Source organism: Balaenoptera borealis, assembly GCF_965194805.1.
Source record: "Balaenoptera borealis genome assembly, chromosome: 11".
NCBI classification, from domain to species: Eukaryota; Metazoa; Chordata; class Mammalia; order Artiodactyla; family Balaenopteridae; genus Balaenoptera; species Balaenoptera borealis.
Window position 1 is genome coordinate 13,723,408 of NC_138868.1, and position 25,996 is coordinate 13,749,403.

The following is a 25,996-nucleotide window of genomic DNA, read 5'->3' on the forward strand; positions in this document are numbered from 1 at the left end:
GACGCTTTTGTCTCGGGCGGGGCGTGAGGGACTGACTACAGCTGGCCCCGGGTGGGCGTCGGAGGGCAGAGGGCAGGATTCGGTCAGGCCTTGGGAGGGCGAGGAGGTGGGAATTTGATTGAACCCTACTTGCCTAACCCCGTTGTGGGCTTCCCCTTCATATCCCTTTCCAGTCAGTCCCTGTAATTCCTCCCCATTGACCTACGACGTTATTTTTAGGGCCCATCTGGTTCCTTTTTGTGACAAGGGACTTCACCCCGCTGCCTCACTGGGGCTATGGGATTCAAGGAAACGGTACATTCCTTTTCCCAGTAGGGCGTGCGCATGGGACGAGCAGTAGATATCTGGTTGCCCTGATTCCTGCCCTCCCGGGATGGGGAGGGTGGTTTGCTCAAGGCACGGGTTAAACAACTTCCTCTGACACAGAAGGACACAGGGCTGCAGGAGGCCAGAACAGAACATTTTATGGGATGAGCTACACAGGATCAGGACTACACCAGCCAGCCTCAGTCCCCTTCCAGCCTTACTCCCTCCTCTGAGCCTTGTCGGTATGGACCAAAAAACATTTCTCACTTCCCTGCCCCCCAGAAGATAATGTTCCTCCACCTGCTTCCCTCTATTCCTCCAACAGACTGAACTAAAAATGTCCAGTCTATTCTCCTAGCCCACATGGGGTACCTGGAGACTTAGGGACCCCCAGAGCCTTGGTTGGGTTTAAAAGAGGTATCTACATTAGGACTGGGCACTGAGCACTTACGAGTTTCCTGTAGATCCTGCCTCTCATGGACTGCCAAGGTAGGAGTTGGAGGGTCTGACTTGGCCTTACTTGGGAGCTTCCCTTTCAGCATCTGTTAAACACACTTCTCAACCCTGACCCTTCCCGCCCCCACCCCCCACACACACACACTGCCTGCAAGTCCTGCCCTTAGGTCTGTGCCTGCTGCCTGGGACCCAGAGCCTGGGCCCAGGGAAGAAGATGGGGGAGGGGTAAGCTGGGGTCCGGGGTACAAGCTGAGCCCAGAGGCCCGAACACAGTGGGAAGAACCAGGTGCCAGATGGAGGGCACTGGCTCAGGTAGGGGGTGGGGTGGAGGGGGCTGGGGTGAGAATGACAGGCAGAAGGGGAGGGTTAGGGGAAGGGGTCAAGGGTAGAGGCTGAGGGCCCCAGAGAAGGGGGCTGGCCCTGGGGGCAGAAGCCCTTGCACAGGTCCCAGAGTGTTTCCTGTGCCAGGAGGGTGAAGACCTGGGCCCAGCGACCTCTCTCCTCAGCCTCACTAGCCACGTGGACCCGGTAGACACAGGACAGGCCTGTGAGGAGCAAATGTTCAAAGTCCCAAGGGCTAAGAGGGGGTCCCTTCTGCAGGTCCTGGAACTGCTGCAGCCGCTGCTCAGCGCCCTCCAGGTCACTGGGCACATGGTGCTGCAGGAGGAGACTGAGCCGGCGGCCTGGACGTGTGGATGCCAGTTCCTCGTCCTGGATGTGCAGCTGCCCCATGATATCCAGCTCCAGCCCAGACCAGAGCAGCTGCAAGGGGAGCCATGTAAGGGGTGGGCTGGGGCCTAGGGAGTGGGGCCGGGGTGGGGGGCATAAGCAGGCAGTAGGACCCATGCTGGGTTGGCTCCCCTCCCCCAGCAGCCCCAGCTTGAGGCATCCCCCTTCCCAACCCTGAGCTTAGGGATATCTGGACACTCCCACCCCCATGTCCCAGGCTGCAGGAAAGACCTCAAACATCACTTCCGGGGCCTCTGGCTCCTGCAGGCCACCTCCCACGCTGGTGCTGTCCATGGGCTGCCCTGGGGCAGCAGAGAGGAGTCAGGGCCCTGCCAAGCTCCTCCCTGAACACCCCAGCCTCCCAGGAGTGCCCCTCAAGCTGCCTGGTAGGGGTGCCTAGAGGTTCTTCTATCTACAAAAGAACAGGAACGCCATCCCATGTCCACCTCCCCCTACACACATATGCACATTGACATTCACTCTCTCAGGCATAGGTCTTATGATCCCAAAGCATCATCCCAAACCCAGATACTGTCTTGGCAAATGTCCAGGACTCCTCCTTGAACTTCTACACTTCACTTGGCCAAGAGCTCCAGGCCAACGGGTCACAAGACACTTCACTTCCCATTTCCCCTCCCTATAATCATCTAGGGACAGCATGACCTAAAACAGTGCCAGTGACCCTCCCCAAAGGTCGAGGACCCCTTTGAGAAGAACCTATTTCTTTCCTGCTCCTCGGTAAGTGACCGTGTGCAAGGCAGGGAGGCCAGGCAAGGCAGGATGTCTGTTGCAGCTTCCTTCACCCCTCTTCTGGGGTGCTGCCTAACCCTTGGAATGACTGTCTGAAGCCCAGGGCAGGTTAAGAGGTCCTCCTTTGCACACCAGCCAGAATAAGCCCCAGGCCCATTGAGAGCACCTAGGGCTATCTCCCCTCACTTCACCCGGACCTTTCTGGTTCTGAGTGGGGCCCACACCTTTCCCTCCCCCACCCACAGCACAGGTCAGCCTGCCACCTGTCATGCCCTCAGTCCCTAAGCCCTGCTAGGCTCAGATAGGACCAAGTGTAACTGCTGTCAGCCAGCAGCCTTCCTTGGCTCCTGTCCACCACACCCTAAGGCCCCGGTACCTGCACGGTGCTGGGTTGTAGTCACCCCAGGGAGGAAGCAAATGGCTACCATTAACCAAGCCAGGAACTGCATTGTCCCAGCCGTGGCCCACCACGTCCTCTGAGTCTTATTCTCTCCGGCTGCTCTCTGCACCTCTGTCCGCCTGCAACACACCAGGGCTCCAACTTTCCACTGCAGGCTCCAGCCGTTCCCTGTTTTGCGTGTCATTCTTCCGTGCTTAACAGGGAGGGGCTGGCTCTGGCTTCCTAGGGGCTCTTTCCATCCCACAGAAATGTGGAATCTTTGGTTGTTGGCAGTAAGAGCCTGGCTCCTGGCTTGTCAGGCCCTTAGCCTATTCCTGCCCAGATGGGCGGGATGCTTAGCTAATAGGAAGAAGGTGTTTGGTAGCAAACAGCTCTGACTTAGCCCTCCCAAAAGGTAGGCAAGAAGGGGGCTTCCCTGGTGGCGCGGTGGTTAAGAATCCGCCTGCCAATGCAGGGGACACGGGTTTGAGCCCTGGTCTGGGAATATCCCACATACCGCGGAGCAACTAAGCCCGTGCGCCACAACTACTGAGCCTACGTGCCACAACTACCGAAGCCCGCACGCCTAGAGCCCGTGCTCCGCAACAAGCCACTGCAATAAGCCCACGCACCGCAACAAAGAGTAGCCCCCGCTTGCCGCAACTAGAGAAAGCCTGTGCGTCGTAACTGGAGAAAGCCCACGCGCCGCAACTAGAGAAGGCCCACACGCAGCAACGAAGACCCAACACAGCCATAAATAAATAAATTTTAAAAAAAAATTAAAAAAAAAAAAGGTAGGCAAGAGCCCAGGCAGTTAGTTACACTACTATCTGTCGTCACCCCCAAAACATTCTGCAACTGAGTCCAGCCCCTGACACCCAGTCCTGCCCAGCCCAGCCCAGTCCGGCCCAGCCTCCAGGGAGCCCCTCAGTAGCCAAGAACAACAGCTGCAAAGCCTGGTCTTTCAACTGCCTGGTGGGCTGGCTGAGCGGCCCATTGACAGGCAGAGAAACACTTCCACCTCAGGCACTCAGCCATGGGCTGAACAGACTGCAGACTAGCTGGGGTGGCGAGTACTGTTTCCTGGCAGACAGATCTGCAGCTCCTGATTGTCTTTTGCCCCAGACTGGGACCCCCTCTGCTTGCTTACAGCATTCTCAGCTCAGGCCAGAGTGCAGGAAGATTCCCTTAGGCCAAGCATGATGGACTGTCAGGTTGCAGGGAGCAGGACACAGGGTTCAAAATGAGCTGAAGCTCTTCTTAGCTCTGCCTGTTGGCCCACGGAACCCTGTGATTGTTTGGATAGGATGAGGATGAGGGTGGGTGGAGGTTGCCCTACTTCCACCCAGGCCCCTGGATCCATCAGCTGCCACCAGACAGTATGCTGTGACAAGGGGCTTTCTCCAGCAGTTGTTGAGACCCCTCCAATTCTCAGGAGAGGCCCTGCCACACCCATCCTGAGCCCTGTGGATTGTGAGAACTTTCAATTTCAGCTCCAAAATCTCTCTCTCAGAAGTATATCCAGGCCTGCAGGTCACCATGTCTGCAACTGCACTATTTAGTCCCATTAAAATAGACTCCCTGTTTGGAAGAGTCTAAGGGAGTCGGCAAAACCCCTGCCTGCACCTCCCTGCTCTCCTGAGTCAAAGCCTCACTTCTACTCATGAAAAGCACACAGGAAGTGGTGAATCTAAGTAGGACTTTATTTACAGGGACACTCAATGATAGATATGGCGCTTTCTAGGATACACATGCCTTCCCTGAAACTACTTGGTTTCGGGTTTCTTGTCTCCAGCTTCAAGCTTGAGACTCTCAGGGGGCTGGCGATAGGCAGGGAACGTCTCCCATGGGCTGTTCAGATCAAACTTGCGGAACTCTTGGGCCAACTCCACCGGCTCGGCCACCACCCGCTTCACCTCATCGTCATAGCGTAACTGCAGAAGAAAAAGGCAGGCTTGAGCATTGAGGAAGACCTTGTTACAGCCACTAGAGGCCCACTTTCCCAAAGCCTTCCTCAGCCCCTTTACTTCTCTGTCCTTGACTCCTGTCCCAGCCTCTGTTAAGTCTCCATCCTCATCTGTGTTACCCATCAGATCACAACCCAACCACAGTCTAAAATGGCCTCTATCTCATGCCCTGCCATCACCCAGGCAGGCCCCCCTGCCCACCATCCCCACATCATGAGCTCTGAGCTCCTTTTCCACCAGAACTGACTTTGCTCACCCATCCACACACATTTTTTTTTTTTCTTTTTTGCTGCACTGTGCGGCTTGCAGGATCTTAGTTCCCCAACCAGGGATTGAACCCCGGCCCGTGGCAGTGAAAGCGTGGAGTCCTAACCACTGGACCGCCAGGGAATTCCCTCCACACACTCTTATAAATTGACGGTAAGCATTTGCCCATGATGAGGGAGCAAGTTAGTGGCTGGAAAGAATAAACCTAAGCTGGCAAGCACTCAAGTTCAGGCCCTGTGGCCTTGGCACTGTCACTGCCACGATGCAAGGCAATAAATGTGGCATGGCTTTTCTTGTTATTGGAAGATCAGTTGGATAAGGTAAGGACAACTGGGTGCTGGGAATGGGACCATGCTAAACACTAAGAAAACAGGAGCATTTGGGTGTGAAGTGATGGGCTGGATTGCCACTATCTCAACATTTCTAAAAAGTTACTTTGCTACAAAAGCACGTGTGTATGTATATAATAAACCATCTTCCTGCTAATAACCTGCAACATGTTGCAGTGGTAAAGTAAAGCACTGAAATTCTTTATAAGGCTCTTATAGGCAATTGTTACTGGCCTTGCCTCTGGCCATTCTCAAGGGCTGAACATTTAATGTCTTGCCTTCTCAGAGATCCAGGGCAGGGTAAAAAGATGCTCCACTTTCAGATCTTGGTGACAAACTGTGTCCTCAAGTCTGCCTTGGTCATTAAAATAATGGCTAACATCAATTGAACATTTACAATACTCCCCTTTTAAACATACATCAATTAGTTTTCTGCAAATCTACTACTGTTAAGTACTATTATTGGTCCCATTTTGCAGGTGAGAAAACTGTGTCAGAGTGGAGCTAGGACGGAATCCAGTACTGATGCTCTTAAGCCACCGCAATCCAATGGCCATAATTCCTGCCCAGGATCCCTACCAGGTCCTCCCTGCCCAGACTGCTGCCCAGTTCCAAGGCTCCTACCTCAACATAGCCAGACAGGGGGAAGTCTTTCCGGAAAGGATGTCCCTCAAAACCATAGTCTGTTAGGATCCTTCTTAGGTCAGGGTGGTTAGCAAAGAAGACTCCAAACATGTCCCAAATCTAGAAAAAAGAGGCACTCAGGCAACCAGCCATCACAGCCAACACAGGGTGAGGGGCTGCACTGTATCCAGTAATTTCAATCAGTTCTGCAACTCCGGCCCAGAGGCGGGTCCACCACGTCCAGTAACTCACCTCCCTCTCATACCAGTTGGCTGCCTTGTACACAGACACAGAAGACTCAATGGGTGTCAGCTCATCTGTATAGGTCTTCACACGGATCCGGGAGTTGAAACGCAGAGAGAGCAGGTTGTAAACAATCTAGGGAGAATGGAGGGAGCTGGTGGACCAAGAGGACCACAGGCTGAGGGGTGTGGTACAGAAGTCCCTGAGTGGGAGCATAATAATGAGGATACAGGGTGGGTTAAAGTTCCACCCTGTGAACCTGCCTTCTGTCCCGAAGTTCAAAACCTCAAGATGCTCCTATACTCGCAACTACTTCCAAAGGCCTAAGCCACACTATAGCTCAGCCTGTCAGCATGCTTGTCTTTGCTCATGCTACCGGATGCCTCCCGACCTGCCCTCCCTCACTGGGCTAATTCCTGGTCTCCTAGTTATCCATTAAGATTCAGCACAAACTTTCTCTCTCCCTTCATAAAAGCCTCCTAGACAGGGCTAAATGCCTCGCCTGTGTTCTTATAACATCCCGTGAATTATGTTATTACAGTAAACTGTTTTATGTGTCCTTCTTCCTCACTAGAGTGTGGGGGACTCCTGGAGGGCAGGTATTGGGTGTTATTTCTCTCTCAATCTCAGCATCTGGCAAAAAGTAAATGACCATACTAACAATAACAATAGCTATATGTATTGAGAACTTATTGTGTGCTAGCAGTCTACCTGTACTATCTCATTTAATCCTCACAACCACCCTATCAGATAGGGTGGTTTTACGCTTTTTTTGTACTTACTTTGCACATAAGAAAACTAAAGCCAGAAAAATCAAAGAAAATGTTTGAAGCCACACAGCCTACTAATGGCAAAGCTACAATTCAAACTCAGGGTCTGCCTGATTCTGAGGCCCTGGTTTAACTGCTGTGTTGTATTGTTTGACCTGAACAGAAACTAAGGAGGCTATGGTTCCCAAAGGTAGCTATCACCGTAAAACTGTTCTGTCCCCTTTCCCTCCTTTACTCTCCAAACCTCAAATCTCCTGACTGACCTCAAAACGGTTCTGCCGGGTGGGGATATCCACCGCTGTCAAGTCAGCCAAGGATTTGAATTGTGCATTGGTGTGATCCCTGAGGAAAGTCAGCACTGGGATGACTCCATCAGGATGGATACAGATCTCTAACTCATTGAAGCAGGACACCTGCAGACATGGAACAGGAGAGGAGAAGGAACAAAGCTACAGAGGGAGCAGCTAACTTCAGCTGGAGTCTCCTGGTTTAAGGCAGAGAAAAATGACCAAGTTGGGATGGAGGAATCTGTGGTTTGATTCCAGGCTGCCCACTCCCACGTGCCCTGAGAACACGGTTCTTTCTTTCACTGTTGTTTGTTTTTTTTTTTTTGCCACGTGCCACGTGGCATGTGGGATCTTAGTTCCCCAACCAGGGATCGAAAGTGCAAAGTCCCAACCAATGGACCGACAGGGAAGTCTCAACATGGTTCTTTCTTGACCCAAACCCAAACAACAGTAGTGAATATTACCTGAACTTGTTGGACATACTTGGGCAGGATTTCAGCCACATACTCTCCAAAAGCTGAGAGCTGCTTCTGGGCCACATCATTCCGTGGTCTGACAGTGGCTGGAAGGAGAAGGCATATTTAAGAAAGGAAAGTACAAGGCAGCAGCTAGCCCTGCATTCAGTCTCTCAAGCTTGTAAGGGGTGCTGTTTCCCAGTCAGGACTCCCTGCAGAACCTTGAGAAAGGTGAAGTGGAAGCTTCCTCTTCCATGGAACAGGAAGTGATGAAAACATAGGGAAAATGCCACCTACACAGTCCACAAAGCCTCACCTTATTACTGCAGCTGGGGTGTTTGACTCTTCTCAAAACTACTCCATGGTTCTTCCTTCACAATGCCTGCATTTCTGCTAAAGCAGCATATGTCTCAGCTCTCTTACCACACTAGAAGCTCTTTAAGCGTGAGAACCAGAACTTTTGCTTCTCTTTATCTCCTTAGCATCTGGCTCATAGCAGGTTCTCCAGCGAAGAACTTCAGGGCTGAAGAGCCATCACAGATTATGTAGTTGAAACTTTTTTTTTTTTTTTTGACATAGATGAGGAAACTGAGGCCCAGAAAGGGGGAGATGTCAGGTTTCCTGACTCCCACTTGGCTTATGTTGACTGTAACTTATCTCCGCACACTCATTCATACAACACTAAATCACTGAGCAACCACACATCATAGGCTGCAGAGTAACTGTTAAGTTTTCTCTGCCTTTGGCAGCAGGCAGGCCTACTTTGTCACTTACTAGTGCTGTGATCCTGGGCAAGTTACTTCTCTGGACTATTTCCTGCTCTACAGTAGAAGAGCATAATACTATCTACCTCATAAGATTGTTGTGAAGACTATAATCATTCATTAATCGCTTAGCAAGGTGCCTGGCACACAATAAGCATTCAAGTAACGTGGGCTACTATTATAACAAGACTCAGAGGCCCAAAGTTTAGGTTTCCTGCTTTTAAAGAGCTGACAGTTTAATCAGAGAAAAAGGGAATCGTGGAAATGGACAAGGGGCAACAGGACCATAACAGAGAGGCCTAAGGGCACAGGGAGGGCCCGATTCTGCCTGCAGAGTGAGGACCATTGGAGTCAGCTCTCTAAGGACGAACTGAGACTTGCCAGGAAACGCAGAGGAGGGCAGCCCAGGACAAGGGCAAACATCTGACAAAGGGAATGAACGGGGCCCCCGCCTGTAGTCCCGAGAAGGGCCGGACCCGCACATACTCACGGCGCGTGTCTGCCGCAGTGCTTTCCCTCCTCACCGGCAGCAACAGCACCAAGGGTCTCCAGGCCACTGCATGGGAAGATAGACACCGAAGCGCAGGGTGAGGCCTGAGGAACTCCCTGCGCTGGGCGTGTAGCCGTTCCTGCCCCGGGCCTCAGCCGGCTGTCCACTGCTCACCTCTGGCCAGCGCAGCGGACCCCACGAGCCCCAGCCAACACCCCCGAGCCGCTGCTGCCGCCGCCGCCGCCGCCGCCATGTTCCCTGGATGCACTCCAGGTAGCCGAGGGCAGACCTGTAGGACACGGAGCCCCAAGGGCACGGACCGGAAGCGGAAGTGTGCAACAGATCTTCTTCTGGGCGGACGCGGAGTCGGAAGCAGAGGTTCCGGGCTCCGGGTTCCGGGCTTCGGAATGAAAGGAGGGAAGGCAGGTGAGAAAGCGAAGCCCGCAGGTGGGGAAACCGTGAGGTGAACGTGCCCTAGCTTGGTGTGACAGAGGCTGGAGAGAAGGCAAGGATCCTAAGGAACCAGACTGGTGAGAGAAGAAGGGGCGAGAGGTCTGGGTTCCACATTCCACACCCCTCCCCCGCTCCCTGAGCTAAGCTTTTGATGAGGGCCGGCGGGCAAGGCTAGGGGGAGGGGGAGAGACGAACGGTTTCCCTAGCGACCGTTTCCCAGGCGACTCCAGGTGAAGCGGGAACACTGCACGTGGCGGTGGGCTTCCTCGGGCCCCGTGCTAGGGGGGAGGAAGCCTTGGGGAGTCATTAGGACGAGCGGGGAAGTGCCCGGGAGAGGCTCAGAAAAGAGCAAATGTGGATCTGAGAGATGTCCCGGGACAAACCTCAGATTGTAAGGTCTGGATTCCCTGCGCGGGGAAAGAGGGGCCTGGCCACAAGGACATGGGGATCTTTTTGTCAGGTTCTGCTGCCCCGAGCCTCACAAGTTTTATTCTAATGGTTATTTGGTTAGTAAGGCTTTTTGCCAGGCTTTTAAAATCATAGGCTTCCTCCAATCCCTCGCTTTCATGTGTTGACCTAAATACCAGGCCTTTTGTTTCATAAAGAAAAGGAGTATTCCGTGTTTTCTCAGGGAAACACCCAGAGTACGAAATTTTTATTTCATTAGGAATGTGATGTCACTGCAAGAGAATGAGTCCAGCTTTGGTTGAAGGAGAACATCAGAGATGTCATTAACAGGGCCAGGACTAAGGCTAATCTGGGCCGACTGTGCCCTCACTTTTCCCTTCTCCCTGCCTGCATTGGACAATTGGATTCATAGACTGTGGCTATGGATTACTTAAGTTATTCAGGGTGGTGGTGTTTTGCAGACAGCTGGCAGAGAGAGAAGTGGGCTACTACCATGGAATCACCAGAGGAGCCTGGAGCATCCATGGATGAGAACTACTTTGTGAACTACACTTTCAAAGATCGGTCACACTCAGGCCGCGTGGCTCAAGGCATCATGAAACTGTGTTTGGAGGAAGAGCTCTTTGCTGATGTCACCATTTCAGTGGAAGGCCGGGAGTTTCAGCTCCACCGATTGGTCCTCTCAGCTCAGAGTTGCTTCTTCCGGTCCATGTTCACTTCCAACCTGAAGGAGGCCCACAACCGGGTAATTGTGCTGCAGGATGTCAGCGAGTCTGTTTTCCAGCTCCTGGTTGATTATATCTACCATGGGACTGTGAAACTTCGAGCTGAGGAGCTGCAGGAAATTTATGAGGTGTCAGACATGTATCAGCTGACATCTCTCTTTGAGGAGTGTTCTCGGTTTTTGGCACGCACAGTGCAGGTGGGCAACTGCCTTCAGGTGATGTGGCTGGCAGATCGACACAGTGATCCTGAGCTCTACACTGCTGCCAAGCACTGTGCCAAGGCCCACCTGGCCCAGCTGCAGAGCACAGAGGAATTTCTCCACTTGCCCCACCATCTGCTCACTGATATCATCTCTGGTAAGTTGAGAGAGGGGGAACATCATACCCAGCTACACCGGTATGATGTTCAGTGAATGTTCTAGTTTAGGAGAAGGGTACCCTCCGGCTTCCTGGTGTTAGTTTACATTATTATTCTTGATAAGAATTTAGATACCTTCTGAGAGAGAGTGAGTTGAGATTTAGTAGCTGATATCAGAGACAGAGTCCCTTCCAGACGAAGAGGCTAGGAAAACAAAGCAACATTTCACAGTATATACAAATATTGGATTAGAAAGAAAAAAAAAAAGCAGCACTTAGCCACAAAAGGTAGTGAGGAGCTATCTGCATTTATATTCTAATCTCTCTTGTGCATAAGTGGTCTCATCCATTCTGTACTTTGCAGGTATTTGTGGGACTAGATACGTAAGTAAATTGACAGTGAGTCAAGATACCTAAATAAGAAGCTTCTCAAGTGATTTGCCAACTTTTAGGTAACAATCCTGACTCCGCAAGTGAGGTATAACCATACTTCAAGTGTGAGTTTTGTAGCCTAGTAGATTGCTTCCATGGCAAGTAGGAGAATATCAAATCATCCATTTTGATTAAAAGAAACAAGGCAATTTTGGGGAATTCCCTGGCAGTCCAGTGGTTAGGACTCCACGCTTCCACTGCAGGGGGCACGGGTTCGATCCCTGGTCGGGGAACTAAAATCCCGCATGCCACATGATGCTGCCAAAAAAAAAACAAGAAAAAAAGGCAATTTTATGTTAATTTCTCATACACATACATATACATACATGGTGGTAGTCTAACAAAGAGGTTCACGTTTTTAAAGCCACTTGTTCTAAATTTCCCTTTTGGATTGTCAGATTGCCATTGACCATACCTTTCCTCTGGTATTTACAGATGGAGTTCCACGTTCCCAGAACCCAACAGAGGCAATAGAAGCCTGGATCAATTTTAATAAAGAAGAAAGAGAGGCTTTTTCAGAGTCACTCAGGACTAGCTTGAAGGTAAGGCAGATATCTTTAGGGTTGGGACACCATGATATCCATGCACTCCAGCCATTTATTGGCCTGGCCTCTTTGATGCTGGTAAATAAGTCTCTGGCTTGAAACTGATAAGAGCTGCGGAGGAGGATGTGTGTGTGAGACCAGAAGCCACCAGCCTCTGGGCTCCAAAGCTCCTTGAGAGAACTACTCTCATCATTACATTAGTAATCCGAAGTACCAGCTCATGATAGTTATAAAAAAAGCTGGAATGAGTGTAACAGGTTTTCTGTTCCAGCGTAAGATGCCTGAAAGTGATTAGAGGAGAGTCAGGATGACACACAGTAACTAGAGCCAAGTAGGTTAGAGCAAGGTACAAGTGTGTGGTCTAGGACCTTAAGGATATGTGTCTCAAGTGAGCCTTAGCCTAGAACTGATAGATACCATTTATACCTTTAATTTCACCAATAGGAAATTGGGGAGAATGTACACATTTACCTGATTGGGAAAGAGTCATCTCGTACCCACTCGTTGGCTGTGTCCTTACATTGTGCAGAAGATGACTCCATCAGTGTAAGTGGCCAGAACAGCTTGTGCCACCAGATCACTGCAGCCTGCAAGCATGGCGGAGACTTGTACGTGGTGGGAGGGTCCATCCCACGGCGCATGTGGAAGTGCAACAATGCCACTGTGGACTGGGAATGGTGTGCGCCTTTGCCCCGTGACCGACTCCAGCACACCCTGGTGTCTGTGCCTGGGAAAGATGCCATATATTCACTGGGTGGCAAGACACTGCAGGATACCCTCTCCAATGCAGTTATCTATTATCGGGTAGGTGATAACGTCTGGACTGAGACAACCCAGTTAGAGGTGGCTGTGTCAGGGGCCGCTGGTGCCAACCTCAATGGGATCATCTACTTACTAGGGGGGGAGGAGAATGACCTGGACTTCTTTACCAAACCGTCTCGACTCATCCAGTGCTTTGACACAGAGACAGACAAGTGTCACGTGAAACCCTATGTGCTGCCCTTCGCTGGCCGCATGCACGCAGCTGTGCATAAGGATCTGGTGTTCATCGTGGCTGAAGGGGACTCCCTGGTGTGCTACAATCCCCTGCTAGACAGCTTTACCCGGCTTTGCCTTCCTGAGGCCTGGAGCTCTGCCCCATCCCTCTGGAAGATCGCCAGCTGTAATGGGAGCATCTATGTTTTTCGGGACCGATATAAAAAGGGGGATGCCAACACCTACAAGCTTGATCCTGCCACTTCAGCTGTAACTGTCACTAGAGGCATTAAGGTGCTGCTTACCAATTTGCAGTTTGTGTTGGCCTAAGGCTGTGAGGGGAAGAGCAGCTGAGTTTTGCCCTCCCTTTCTCCAGCACCTACCCATCCAAACTCAAAGTCCCGGAGGCCCCCATTCAGGTACTATGTTATTTTTTGGCACATGTTAGAAAGGCAGCGCCTAAACCCTTGAACTCATAAGGGTGTTCCGTTTGGGGCTTTTTAGACTGCTGCTTCTCAGCTGGCTGCTTGAACTGAGAGTAGGCCAGCCTGTTCTCCATCCCCTTGTAATCCTGTGCCTCCCTACAGAGCATGTAGAGCAAGCCTCTTCTCCGCCCTTAGGCACAGCCTCCCCTCTTTACCTGATCAGTGTTAAATAGAAGCACCCCTGATCCCGGGACAGAAGGAAAGATGCCCAGTCTTCCTTTTTTTCCATAGCCTGTTAAGTGGCTAATTGGTCATTTTTCCACGAAGAATTAGGTGTTAGAGTTCTCCTTCAGGCTTTGGCTGGGAGAATGGACTAAGCTGAAGGTGTCCTTCACCAGCAAGAGTCTACCCTAGAATTCAGGACGTTTGTCTGTTGTTTTTCATCTGTCTGTCAAGAAATGTATACTTTGGTTTTATTTTTGGCTTATTCCAAGGAGTAAGCCAGAAAGAAGTAGAAAGGATTATTTCTGATTAATCACAGAAACTTTTTTCAAACTCAAATATATAAGGTCTCTACTCTTTTAAAAGCTCTAAGCTAAGCCAAGAGCTAGGAACTGTTCATACAAATAAAAGTTTTTGAAGGGATATGTGTGTCTGTTTTGAATTCTGAAGCGGTGACTTCCTAAGGGAAACTAATTACATACCCACACATTTCTAAGTCAGTCACAATACTGATTGAATCCCATACTTGCTTGTCTGCATACAGGATGACTGCTCCAAAAGTGAGGAGAGCCCCAGAGGGCCAGTGAATTAGGATTCTGACAGTGGCAAAGAGCCATAGCTGAGTATTTCTCTTCTCTTTTCCTAGTGTTAAACGTCTTTGAGTTATGGGGGTAAATATCATTAGGCACAACATCAGGTGCACGACAGATTTCTTTGACCTTTGGAAATAAACCCTTATCCCTGTCCCATATCCCCAGGCCCCATGAATAGAAGCCACACTAAATCTTCCTAGTCACACAACAGTGTTATTTCAAGAAAATGAAACAAGACACAGGGAGTGAAATTAACCATTACTTAGCACATTTCTATTATGTCAAGTTTGGGCTTAAGCCCCTTTGGTCCTGTTAAACATTTTCATTCTGTAGCAAGCCAGGGTTGTCCTGAGTTCTTTCTAATCCATGTACTTCACGTCTGTGACGTGTGACAAGTCTCATTCTTTGCTGCTCCTGCAGTGATCACCTTGTGGAACTCTTTGAGAACTTCCAGCTGGCCAGGTCTGATGTAGATGTGTGACCGGATCTTGGTGATGGCTCTTACGGCCTCCTCTGGAGTCCAGTTGTACACCTGAAGTGCAGGGTTGGGAAATCAGAGAAAGAAAGGACCAGGTGTTAAGGTGTCCTTGACCCAATAACAAGTGCTAAAGGGCTCTCAGAATTTCATTTTTTAAAAAATTCCACTTTGCGGGGAGTTAGAAGCCATGCCCCACATATTATAAGTGGGAGAGCACTTTAACCCCTTCAATCAAAGTCCCACAATTCTATGCAATAGGCTGGGGGAGGCGAGGGGGGGGACACAAATCAGTCTATCTAATTTTTATTCTGCCAAACCCTGGAACTAGAAGGTTGAACACGTGAAGCTGAGATCCTAAATTCAAGCGGGCCTAGGCCTACTAGATGTCCTCTCTGAGCTAGGCTGTTGGTTACAAGAGTTTCCTGGAAAGAGTACACAGTCGATGTTTTTATGCAACTTGTCACCATGTCTAGAAAAGAGTACTTTTAAAATTTAACTAGGAGGGCTATCTTTGTGTCCTCAGGATACTTACTGGTTTAGAACTCAATAGAACCAAGAAAGTATTGATTTTTAGCCTGCTGGTTCAGTTCTCACTTTGCCCAAAATATCTCCTGACACCCAGTTTCCAGCAAAACAGAGTCCTAATGACCAAAGCTTTAGTATTGTTAAATCATATATTCACCAGTCCACAGTAACACAAGGCCAGGCTGTTTATCTTTACATTTCCTTTTTCCTTAAACTATCTACATTACTTAGTAAATGCTCTGCAGGGGCCTCACAGGTAACAAAAATGAGCCGGGGGTTTGTAACAGGAAAGGATGGACTACAGTACTGGCTTCTAAATGTTGTTAAAAGCATCCCACCTGCCGATCATAACAAATTGATAGGCAAAATTCTGTTGGAGCCACTGTTTCTAGAAATTAATGTCCAGAACTTTACTCTGAAATACTTAAAGAAACGTGAGTCCTATAGAGCTGTAAGTGATCAGCACTATTATCTACAGAACTAGATTTCCTGACGTTTATAACAAGTGTTTCTAGCTTTTTGCTGGTAGTAGCATCCTTTGCAACTCCACTTTTTGAGTGCTTGTTCTAGGTCAGTGCTTGACATACTTTCTCATTCAAGCTTCACAACACATTTAGTTTGAGGAAATTGAGCAATGGAGAGGGGAAGCCACTTTTGCCTAAGGTCACACAGCTGGCCGGTGACGAAGCCAGAGGTCAGCCTGTCTGCAAAGTTCAGGTGCTTTCCACCTCCCAACAGCCTGAAATTGGGAGCATGGCTCCTAGCAAGGTCTGCCAGTAGACTGGAGATCTGCTGTAAAGGGGACCGGTCCAGAAAGACATTTTCTACCTGAATCAGATATGCTGCCACCATAGTGGCACTTCTGGAACGCCCAGCCTTACAATGCACGTAGACAGACTGGCCTAGCGACTGGTACTTGAGAGCAAACTGGACTCCTTTCTGGAGGTTAGCCAAGGTTGGGACTCCAGTCATGTCGATCGTGCTGAGCCGCAGCTGCTCGACTCCTACATTCTTCCACTCCTGGAACGAGGTCCACCAGCATAGAAAAGAAAATGAAAAAAGCCTGATGTGAATGGTAGGAAGATGGGCTCCCAAGAGGCAGCAAAACAACAAGGAAGCTTCACGGTTTACTACAATGTGAATATACTGTTTACTGTTTGCCTAAAAAGAAACTTCTTTCAGAAATGTCTTTAAAATGGCTGACCTACATGGCTGGTCTTTCATCACACAACAGCAATGCTACTGAGTTAGGATTATGTCCAAGATTTAAAGTGTTCTTAAAGTACCATTAGTAGCTTTAGTACCAAAGCTAAAGTATTTGAATCTTTAGCTACAAAATACGAGCTGTATAAAATTCATCTACAAAAGCTGTGTAACTAGTTTTGCATGATCCAGCTGCAAGGCTGGACTAGTACGTTTTGCAAGAACTTTCTGTTTCTCTGTCCATAAGCCTCCTCTTTTTTACCACTTTTTTTGAGAGGGTATGTGGTAGAAAATAGAGTTATTTTAAAATTAAAATAATGCACCTACTTTTGTTAGTGCAATATTATCACTTAGGAGGAAGAAAAGAATAAACAGGAGAAATAAGGCCTCTGGCAAACTGGGCAACTTTATTTTTTATTTTGCCTTAAGACTTCAGGTAGGCTCCAGCTACTCTTGATATTAATCATTTTAGCAAACCAGAAACTTATGACTCTGAACGAGGGTCAATATTTTATATAGCTCATGAAATTAACAAAAAACAGCAAAATCTGGCAGCATGGGGCTTATACGTCAATTACATCAGAAACACCTAGGGAGCTTGCTAAATGTTCAGATTCCTGGGACCCCACCCTAAAGTTCCTGAGTCAGAATCTCTGGGGGTTGTACCTAGGAATCTGCTAGTTTAACAAGACTGCCAGGTAATTCTTAGGCATATTAAAATGTGAGAACCACTGCCTTGGAGATTTCTTTTCTCTAGGCTAGTGGGATAAGATAGCTGCTTACAAATGTCAGTTGCCTCACACCCAGAGACAAGCACTTTCTGTGACTTGCTCCACAGGACGGACCACATTAAGGAACATTCACCATTTTGGCTAATAACTCCTGAGGTCTTGTGGCAAAATACTGTGGGAAATCCAAGGAACTGTTACCCATTCTTTAAAAATGTATGCCATCACTGATCAATATATTTTAAATGTGAGTCACAGTTTTTTTAAGATTTCAAAAAAATCTACAGTTGAAATAACTGCAATGTTCATTAGGCCCTATCAGTACAGTAAACAAGAAAGATAATTGTGCAGTGCTAATAGAAGTCAAACACTATAAAGATAGGGCAACATCTAATAACCATTATGAACAGTTCCACAAATAAGCATTCACATCTAATGAAAATTATGTTTTAGGCCTGAACTTTATTTGTGACAGTGCTTTGGAGTTCCACTATCATCTCTGACATATAAATAAAATTCCCTCAAATCAAAACCAAATGAACCCTATGCAGTTTTTGCAATGGGTTGTTTTATGATAAATTTACCAGGGATTGGCCGTAGCTTTTCTTTTTACAGTTTATAGGGCCTTCATCTTGAATATCTAACAGTGTCTGATCCATACTTAGTGCTTAGTAAGTGTCAAATGAATGAAAGCAAGCCACAGAAAAGTTGCCTTTCAGTTCTGGTTACTGATTTGAATTACCGAAATTAAGAATACATTTGTGCACAAAGGAATAATCAAAGTTTGTCAACTCTACTTTTAAATGCCTTTCACATCAGTTTTTATTTCACAATTAGTTTCTACCCCCAGCAGCAGCCATTTAAGCTTAGAGGACCAGATCCTCCTCCTGAGGAGGCAAAAAAGCCTGGGACGCCTGTCTCTGCGGCAAGGTCACCTACAGCACCCCCTCCCCCAACCTCCTCCGGCTCGCCAGGCCCTGGGTGGTGGGCGAGGCCGGCAGGGCGCCTCGGCCCCAGCTCTGCCCACGGACCCTGGAGCCTCACCTTTGGGGAGTTGCACAGGAACCTCGTCTCATACTCCTCGTTCATGGTGATCAGCCCTCGCACGTTCTCGTCCTGTACCAACTGCCGAGGCAAAGAGGGGGCTCAGAAAGGTCCGCCGAGGCCCGGGCGGCGCTCGCCTGGCTCCCAGCCCCGGCGCGGCCCGGCCTCCCGGCCCGGCTCACCCGGCGAGTCATGTTCCGCAGCGGCAGCGCGCCCAGCAGCACCGTGTTGTCGATACGGTTGTACCAGTCGCGGTGCGCCGGGCCCGGCATCTTCCCGCGGAACAGTGTGTACAGCAGCGTCGGGTAGAAGAGCACCCGGGCCAGGCCGGCCTCCAGCAACGTGCCGGCCGCCATCCTGCCCCACCCGGCCCGGCGCAGCGAAGACCTGCCCACTCCCGGGCTCGCGGGGGGCGGCCGCGAGGAGGGCCAGAAGAGCGACGAGGCCGAGGACTGCGAGTCGTCCGCGGCCTCCAGCGAAGGCGATACGGCCGGCGCGGGCCTGTTGAGCGCCGAGACCTCGGGCCCGGCCCCCAGGGACACTTCGGGAGAGCCTGGGCCCAGTGGGACCGGCACCATGTCACGGGAGGAGGGGCCGCCGGCCTCGGGGGAGGGACCAGGGCTTCCCGGGCAGGAAACTGGGACCCCTGACGAGGGAGGGCGCGTCCTCGGTCCAAGGTTGTGAGTCTGCCGCGTGTGAAACTGTGACCGCTGCCTGTGCCATTGACCCCCCCCCCTCCCGAGGGAGGGGGCTGTGACTCCAGGTGAGGAGGTCTCTGACCCCTGAGTGTGAAACTCTGACCCCGACCGAGGGAGGCGGGGCCCTGGCCAGTGGCCAGTGGGCCTGTGACACCTTCCCCAGCTACCGGCTAGAGGGAGGGGACTGTTATCCCAGGTGAGGGTGTGACCCCACCAAAGGGGAGACGTGACAAGGAGACTCTCTGGTAGGGGGAGCCCTGAAGGGGAGAGTGGAAGGGACTTTGAGCTTTTAAGTAGAGAAGCTTGGTGGAGAGGCCCTGATCCTGGACAAACAGGGGACCTGGGTTCATCTGGCCCTTCCTTCCCAACACATCCCCCATCTGCCTGAATTCACGGCTCCCTCCTCCTGCACAAACTGCAATCAGTGTGTGTGTGTGTGTGTAGTGAAATATATATATATATATAATGATATCTACACTATTTATGAAAATATATTAATATTAAACATATTTTGATAAACTTAAATATAAAACCCACAACCTGCAAATAGGCGAGAGGAATAGTTGTAATGCTGATTATTTATATTTAAATAGTACTCTGAAACGTGCATCTTGTGCTTTTTAAAAATTTTTTATTTATTTATATATTTATTTATGGCTGTGTTGGGTCTTCGTTTCTGTGCGAGCGCTTTCTCCAGTTGCGGCAAGCGGGGGCCACTCTTCATCGCGGTGCGCGGGCCTCTCACTATCGCGGCCTCTCTTGTTGCGGAGCACAGGCTCCAGACGCGCAGGCTCAGTAATTGTGGCTCACGGGCCTAGTTGCTCCGCGGCATGTGGGATCTTCCCAGACCAGGGCTCGAACCCGTGTCCCCTGCATTGGCAGGCAGATTCTCAACCACTGCGCCACCAGGGAAGCCCCTTGTGCTTTTTAAAAAGGTTTATCTCCTTATAAAAATAATACATATTCATAACAACTGGAAAATACAGGAAAGTAGCATAATCCCACCACCTCAAATACATTTGTTTTTTCTTCCAGTTTTCTTTTCCATGTGTACCATTAAAATTTTTTTTATAACAGCTTTATTGAGATATAATTCACATACCATACAATTCATCCATTTAAAGTGTACAGTTCAATGGTTTTTAGTATATTTGCAGAGTTGTGCAACCATCATCACAATCAGTTTTAGAATATTTTCATATCCCCCAAAGAAACCCCATACCAATTAGTAGTCACTCCCCATTTCCCCTCAACCCACCAGGCCTAGGTACCCATTAATTTACTTTCTGTTTCTATAGATTTGCCTGTTTTGGACATTTCAAATAAATGGAATCATATAATATGTGTCCTTTGTGTCTGGCTTCTTTCACTTAGCATAATGTTTATAAGATTCACCCATGGTATAGCAATATCAGTACTGTATTTCTTTTTATTGCCAAATAATATTTCATTGTATGGATATACCACATTTTGTTTCTCCGTTTATCAGTTGATAGGCATTTGGGTTGTTTCCACTTTTTGGTAATCTTGAATAATGCCCCTGTGAACATTCATATACAAGTTTTTGTGTGAACTTATGTTTTCATTTTTCTTGGATATCTATCTAAGAGTGGAATTTTGGGGCCATATGATAATGCTATGTGATTTATGTGTACCATTTAAAAAAGTCATTCATGTCATTTTGATAAAGTTTTGTATCACGATTTTTTTCCCACTAAATGTGCCATAAGCACTTTCTTTTCTTTTTTTTTTTAATATTTATTTATTTATTTATTTACTTGGCTGCGCCGGGTCTTTAGTTGCGGCATGCGGGATCTAGTTCCCTAACCAGGGGTCGAACTGGGGCCCCCTGCATTGGGAGCATGGAGTCTTAACCACTGGACCACCAGGGAAGTCCCCATATGCACTTTCAATATTGCTACATTGTATTTGTCATTTATAATAAACCTAATTAGTATACCATAATGTGATCATTCTATTATTAGACATACAGGATATTTCCAAATTTTTGTTATAAAACATTTCTAGCATGGGATTTTTTTCTGTATTTTCTATATTTAGAATTACTATATTAGGATAGGTTCCTAAAAGTGGAATTACTGTGTCAAAAGATAATTTACAGTTTTTGCTTTATTTAAAGTATATAACCTGAAAAGTTCCTTCCTCACCCCCCAAACCCACTTTTCCGAAATACAGATTTTTTTTTAAGAGTATTTTTTTATATAAATTTATTTATGTATTTATTTTTGGCTGCATTGGGTCTTTGTGGCTGCACTCCGGCTTTGTCTAGTTGCGGTGAGTGGGGGCTACTCTTCATTGCAGTGCACAGGCTTCTCTTTCCGGTGGCTTCTCTTGTTGCAGAGCAGGAGCTGTAGGTGTGCGGGCTTCAGTAGTTGTGGCAGGCAGGCTCAGTAGTTGTGACTCGCGGGCTCTAGAGCACAGACTCAGTAGTTGTGGCGCATGGGCTTAGTTGCTCCGCGGCATGTGGGATTTTCCCGGACCCGGGCTCAAACCCGTGTCCCCTGCCTTGGCAGGCGGATTCTTAACCACTGCGCCACCGGGGAAGTCTGGAAACAGAAATTTAAACCACAGTAAAGTATTACTCCACTTCTACCAGAATGACTGAAATTAAAGGACTGATAATACCAAGTGATGATGAGGATGCACTGTTAATATTTTAATAAATATTCTTTCTGGGTTTTGTCTCTTTCAACAAACACATTCTCTAACAAAAATGGGATCGTTCTGTACCTGTTAATTTGTTACCTGCTTTATTCACTAAGCATGTGTCATGAACATTTGCCCACAATTAAATATTTTTCTGTATCATTATTTGAAAATATATATAATATTCTAGGCTATGGCTACATCATATACTTTATTAAGTATATGATATACTTGATGAAGTATATCGAGTGTATATTTTTGTATCAGATTTTATGCTTTTGTATCAGATTTTATGCTATTCCAACAATGTTATGATCCATGATACATCAGTACATCTCTGCTTTTTTTTTTTTTTTTTGCTGCATGGTGTGGTGTGTGGGATCTTAGTTCCCCGATCAGGGTTGGAACCCATGCCCCCTGCATTGGGAGCGTCCAAGTGTTAACCACTGGACCGCCAGGGAAGTACTAGTACATCTCTGCTCTTATCCTGATTATTTTCTTAAGCAAAGCTCCTAGAAAGATATGTAAACTTTCAAATTCCTCCAGCCAGACTATCTGAATTTTACTCCCACCAGCACTTGGAAAAGGCTTGCTTCCCCGAACCCTTGTTAACATTTTTAAAAACAAATCTTAATCAATTTGGAAGGCAAAAAATGAAGCAGGGAGCTTTTTATACTCATTTATATCTCACATCAGGCTTTTTTGTATTTGGACTGTTTAGTGTTTTGTCTATATTGGGAAGCCCTTTGAAGTTAGAAGAATGTGTGTTCTTCATGTAATTGTTCTTCCACCCAACTCTGGGGTAATGGACTCTGGCCTTCCTTGGTAACTATATGCAAGAATGACACTAGCGCCCTGCAAGGAGTGGCCCTAAGTCAAGGGGCAGGTAAAATGGGGAAAGTTACTGGTCGCCCTTTGAGAAATATCTGTTGAGCTGGACACTGTGAAAAGCATTGGAGAGACAAGAGGATAACAAGACAGGTGTGGTCCCCGCTCTCATTTAGCTCATGGTAGGTTGCAGGAAGTTTCTGAATGCTAAACAATTCATTCTCTTTTTTCATACTCAGCACCAAGATATGTCTATTCATTAATTCAACAATATTTATTGATGAATTGGGGAGTTGGATGAAGGTGGTCAAAAGGTACAAACTTATTGTTATAAGATAAATAAGTACTAGGGATGTAATGTACGACATGATGACCATAGTTAACATAGCTTTACGATATATTTGAAAGTTGTTAACAGTAGATCTTGAGATTCTCATCACAAGGAAAAAAAGTATCTGTATGAGATAATGTTAATTAAACTTATTGTGGTAATCATTTCACAATATATGGAAATCAAATTAAAAAAAAAAACACGGTATTTATTGAGCACCTACATGGCATTATTTTAGGCTCGGAGGATATAAAACAGACAAGATCCCTATCCCCATAGAGTTTACCTTCTGGTGTGGGAAGACTACAAATAAAATATGTAAAATATGAAGTACAAAATATACTATGTTAGATGGTGATAAGTGCTTTGGATAGAAACAAAGTGGCATAGGGAAGGTGGGAGGGAGGGAGACGCAAGAGGGAAGAGATATGGGAACGTATGTATATGTATAACTGACTCACTTTGTTATAAAGCAGAAACTAACACACCATTGTAAAGCAATTATACTCCAATAAAGATGTTAAAAAAAAAATAAACAAAGTGGCAAAGGGGGACTGGAAACACAGATGTATGTGTGTGTAATTTTAAATAGGGTGGTCAGGGAAGGCCCAGCTGAGAAGGTGACATTTAAGTCAAGACCTGAAGGAGGTGAGGAGGTGAACCACATGGATATCTGGATGAATCTATGGCACAAAAAGGAACGGGACAGATTCTCTGCTTAAAAGGTTTCTACAATCTACAGCAGCTGGGAGACAAATATAAAATTAATTGTGGTAACGTATGTGACAACATTCTATAAGCTATAATGGTCTATAAATGTAAGATGTTTTCAGTAAATTACACATAAAACTATTAACAAGAACAAGATCATATATCAGTATTACAAATGTATATAAAATGATAAACTACACAGTACAACTAAGGAATATGATAGTGTACAATTTAGGGGCTAATTGTTCAGATTTATATGGTACCAGAAACACTGTGGTTAGTTTTTTTTTCCCCCACGGGAGAAAGAGGTGCTTCCAACACATGGGAAAGCCTTTGAGGCTTCTGCTTGGGAGTCCACTTATTTTTTTGCAGTAAGGTTGGGTATAATCAGTATTTGCGGGTAGAAGAATTATTTGCTCTGGGAAGCCAGATGTTACAGAGAAATCATTTGCAAACCCATGAGTTATTTGCATGTCTGGGGCCAAAAAGTCCCTGAACTAAGTTTTCTTTCTCTATCTGCATTTTATTGTCCCACAAGGTGTAGAACTTGCGGAATAAATGACCTTTTAAACAAACGAATGAACGAAGGAATGAACTATTGTACTGTTTGCATTCCACCTAGACCCTGGGATTCCTGGGTCACTCTGAAGGAGGTCTTCAGGGACCTAACCTGGGTTATTGATTTTTTTTTTTTTTTTTTTTTTAGTTGGGGGAGAAGCAGGTTAGGGCTGGAACATCAGTCTCTTAACAGAACCCTTATGAGCTTCCGGGCGCTGCAAGGATTTTTGCAAGGTTGTGAGTTCACACAGCTGATCATGCCGTTAGAAAGCATTCCCCTAACTCTGAAAGCTTGCAATACACTCACATTCCACATCTCATCAGAGAAGGAAGGCCTGGATCCTGTTGCTTATCTGCTGGGGTAGAAAGGAGGGTGTGTCATGTGCCCAGCGCTGGCCAAGCACCATCCCATTCACTCATTCGTTCATTCATCAAATATTTTATTATGCGCATATTCAGTGCCAAGCAGAGGTCCTTGCCCACTAGTTCATCCAGAACTCCTGTGGAGAGCCGAGAACTTCAGGGTCTCAGGCCGGGGGTCTTCCTCCAGCAGAGCTCCGAGACAAAGAGATGTGCCCTTGCCGCTCCTTGAGCTGAGGGTTCCGCCCGAGGCCCCGGGGGCTCCTGCGGAGCTGCTTCTCCACTCCCCAGCCCGAGGGGGCGCTGCAGCGCCGGGCGCTCGACCCGCCCCTGAGCACTGCTCCGCTCGGATCGGCGCTGCCGGCCGCACCACTGTGGTACGTTCCCTCAAGCCGCCCTCCCCCTCCTCGTCGGCCCTCCCCGCCGGTGGTAGGTGCCGGAAGTGCCGCCATTTTGGAGTGTTCTGCTCGGGCGGCAGCGGCGGCGGGACGCGGAGGCTCCCCCGGGACTCGGCCTCAGCAGTGAGGAGGCGGCGGCGGCGGCGGCGGCGGCTGCGAAGGAGCAGGCAGCAGCTGAGGCAGCGGCGGGCTCAGGTGCAGCCGCTGGTGAGTGCGGCGGCGGCTGGATAACGGGCCGCGGGTGGGAGGGAGGGAGCGAGGGAGGGAAAGGGGCAGGAGGGAGGCGCCGCGGGGCGGGTCCGGTCCGGGCGGCCGCGGGTCACAGGGCCCTCCGGGCGCGCCCGTTCCTGGTTCCCCGCGCCTCGGAGACAGGTTAGCGATCTCCTGCCTTGTGTCGGAGTCCTCAGCTACCCGCGTCCCGCCGCGCCGGCCTGACGCGTGCCCCCGCGCCCAGGGAGATCCGCCCTCCTCGTGGCCTTGCCCCTCTCTCCGCGCCCTTTGCCTTCATTCTCCGGGCTCTGAGGGCTCCGTTCCCTGCCCAGGGGTAGCTCCGTCCTCCTTTTTCCGGCCGCCGTGCCAGACCCAGGCTGCCTGCCCCGGACACCCTTTCCCTGCTCCTGTCGCCCCACGTGTTCTTGGTGCTTACCCTTGGGGGGGGTCCCCAGGACCCCCGCCTCTGGAGCGCAGCGCTTCTCCTCAGGAGCCTCGAGAGCCCCCCTTTCCTCGTCCCAGATCCGCTAGGGCCTTGGCTCGCCCTCCCCCCCACGTCAGGTGCTCACCCGTTATGGCCTAGTAGCGGGGCTGGATTCTCGCACCCGGGAGCGCGGAGAGCACGGTGAGGAGCTTTCTTCGCTAAGGAACTGGTTTTGGATTTAAAGCCGCTGGTGTTTTGGTTGTGGTCCTCGGAACAGGATGTTGTTTTAATTCTCTAAGACGGTTGCACAGGCTCTAAGCAGCTTCTCCTTGGTTTAGACTCGTCCCCGTAGTTGAGGGGAAGGTGGTGCGATTTTGGTCGGAGCCTGCTTTAGCAAAATGGAATCTTTTTCTCGCCAGCAAAGTTAATGCTGTAGTTTTATTACCTTCGAGGGAGAAGGCTGTATAATAGTGTCAGATAGCGTGGAGTGCTTTATAATGTCTGCAGTGTAAGAGGTAACAGGTACCCGATGAATCGTTTACAGGAACTTCCCCCTTAAGAAAGGTCTCTTAGCTTTCTTTGATTCTCTGTAGATCGAAGAGGTTTTAATTTCATTCTTTCACCTTTTCCATAAGTGTTGGGTTGGTTCTTTTCCACAAGTGTGGCATCTCTCAGAGTGGTACGCAGTTTTCAGTTTCTCCTTAAATTCTTGCTGGGGAAGAGTCGTCTCTGAGAACCACCAAGGGTTTTTTCTGTTTTAACATTAATGAGTCCACTTGGAAAATCATCCAGTTACCATAGCGTGCATAAACTATCGCTACAGGTCCCTCCCCTCCCCCCGTGTTTTTATATTCTTCTAGCTTGACTTAAGGTATGTGGTTT

General features: G+C 48.5%; 5 protein-coding genes across 27 annotated transcripts in view; 2 read left to right on the forward strand and 3 right to left on the reverse strand.

Annotated features, from left to right (window-relative positions):
• Positions 1 to 35: 35 nt before the first annotated feature.
• On the reverse strand, positions 36 to 4,202 carry FAM180B (family with sequence similarity 180 member B). Of its 2 annotated transcripts, XM_082341311.1 has the most exons (3): positions 2,618 to 4,202; positions 1,723 to 1,793; positions 36 to 1,524 (listed from the first exon to the last, which is right to left on the reverse strand). In XM_082341311.1, the coding sequence occupies exons 1-3, from the start codon at positions 2,823 to 2,825 to the stop codon at positions 1,129 to 1,131; spliced, it is 675 nt and encodes a 224-aa protein (XP_082197437.1). In that variant the 5' UTR covers positions 2,826 to 4,202; the 3' UTR covers positions 36 to 1,128. The 2 variants fall into 2 exon arrangements, with proteins under 2 accessions (XP_082197437.1, XP_082197438.1); XM_082341312.1 differs by lacking the exon at positions 1,723 to 1,793 and having other exon boundaries at positions 2,618 to 2,735.
• A 100-nt stretch (positions 4,203 to 4,302) lies between these two features.
• Positions 4,303 to 9,130, reverse strand: NDUFS3 (NADH:ubiquinone oxidoreductase core subunit S3). 2 transcript variants are annotated; one of them, XM_082341296.1, is made up of 7 exons: positions 8,991 to 9,130; positions 8,817 to 8,885; positions 7,572 to 7,669; positions 7,084 to 7,233; positions 6,060 to 6,185; positions 5,808 to 5,927; positions 4,303 to 4,554 (listed from the first exon to the last, which is right to left on the reverse strand). In XM_082341296.1, the coding sequence occupies exons 1-7, from the start codon at positions 9,067 to 9,069 to the stop codon at positions 4,387 to 4,389; spliced, it is 810 nt and encodes a 269-aa protein (XP_082197422.1). In that variant the 5' UTR covers positions 9,070 to 9,130; the 3' UTR covers positions 4,303 to 4,386. The 2 variants fall into 2 exon arrangements, with proteins under 2 accessions (XP_082197422.1, XP_082197423.1); XM_082341297.1 differs by having other exon boundaries at positions 8,817 to 8,882; positions 8,991 to 9,128.
• KBTBD4 (kelch repeat and BTB domain containing 4) lies at positions 9,068 to 13,781 on the forward strand (the record flags this gene model as incomplete). 4 transcript variants are annotated; one of them, XM_082341190.1, is made up of 4 exons in its annotated part: positions 9,068 to 9,242; positions 10,139 to 10,759; positions 11,627 to 11,733; positions 12,181 to 13,781. In XM_082341190.1, 4 exons carry the CDS (start codon positions 9,068 to 9,070, stop codon positions 13,039 to 13,041), a joined length of 1,764 nt encoding a protein of 587 aa, XP_082197316.1. In that variant the 3' UTR covers positions 13,042 to 13,781. The 4 variants fall into 4 exon arrangements, with proteins under 4 accessions (XP_082197316.1, XP_082197318.1, XP_082197319.1 ...); XM_082341192.1 differs by having other exon boundaries at positions 9,141 to 9,242; positions 9,937 to 10,759; XM_082341193.1 differs by having other exon boundaries at positions 9,184 to 9,346.
• Positions 13,782 to 14,197: 416 nt separating this feature from the next.
• Positions 14,198 to 18,678, reverse strand: PTPMT1 (protein tyrosine phosphatase mitochondrial 1). Its single transcript, XM_082341294.1, has 4 exons — positions 18,112 to 18,678; positions 17,930 to 18,010; positions 15,783 to 15,974; positions 14,198 to 14,483 (listed from the first exon to the last, which is right to left on the reverse strand). Exons 1-4 carry the CDS (start codon positions 18,505 to 18,507, stop codon positions 14,325 to 14,327), a joined length of 828 nt encoding a protein of 275 aa, XP_082197420.1. The 5' UTR covers positions 18,508 to 18,678; the 3' UTR covers positions 14,198 to 14,324.
• Positions 18,679 to 24,526: 5,848 nt separating this feature from the next.
• Positions 24,527 to 25,996, forward strand: part of CELF1 (CUGBP Elav-like family member 1) — an 80,235-nt gene continuing 78,765 nt past the window's right edge. For 7 of the 18 annotated variants that reach the window (XM_082341162.1, XM_082341163.1, XM_082341156.1 and 4 more), the window contains exon 1: positions 24,529 to 24,687. The gene's annotated coding sequence lies outside the window, so the exon portion shown is untranslated. Of the gene's footprint in view, positions 24,688 to 25,996 lie in introns of all 18 variants that reach the window. The other 11 variants (XM_082341168.1, XM_082341167.1, XM_082341170.1 and 8 more) reach the window with 6 other exon arrangements.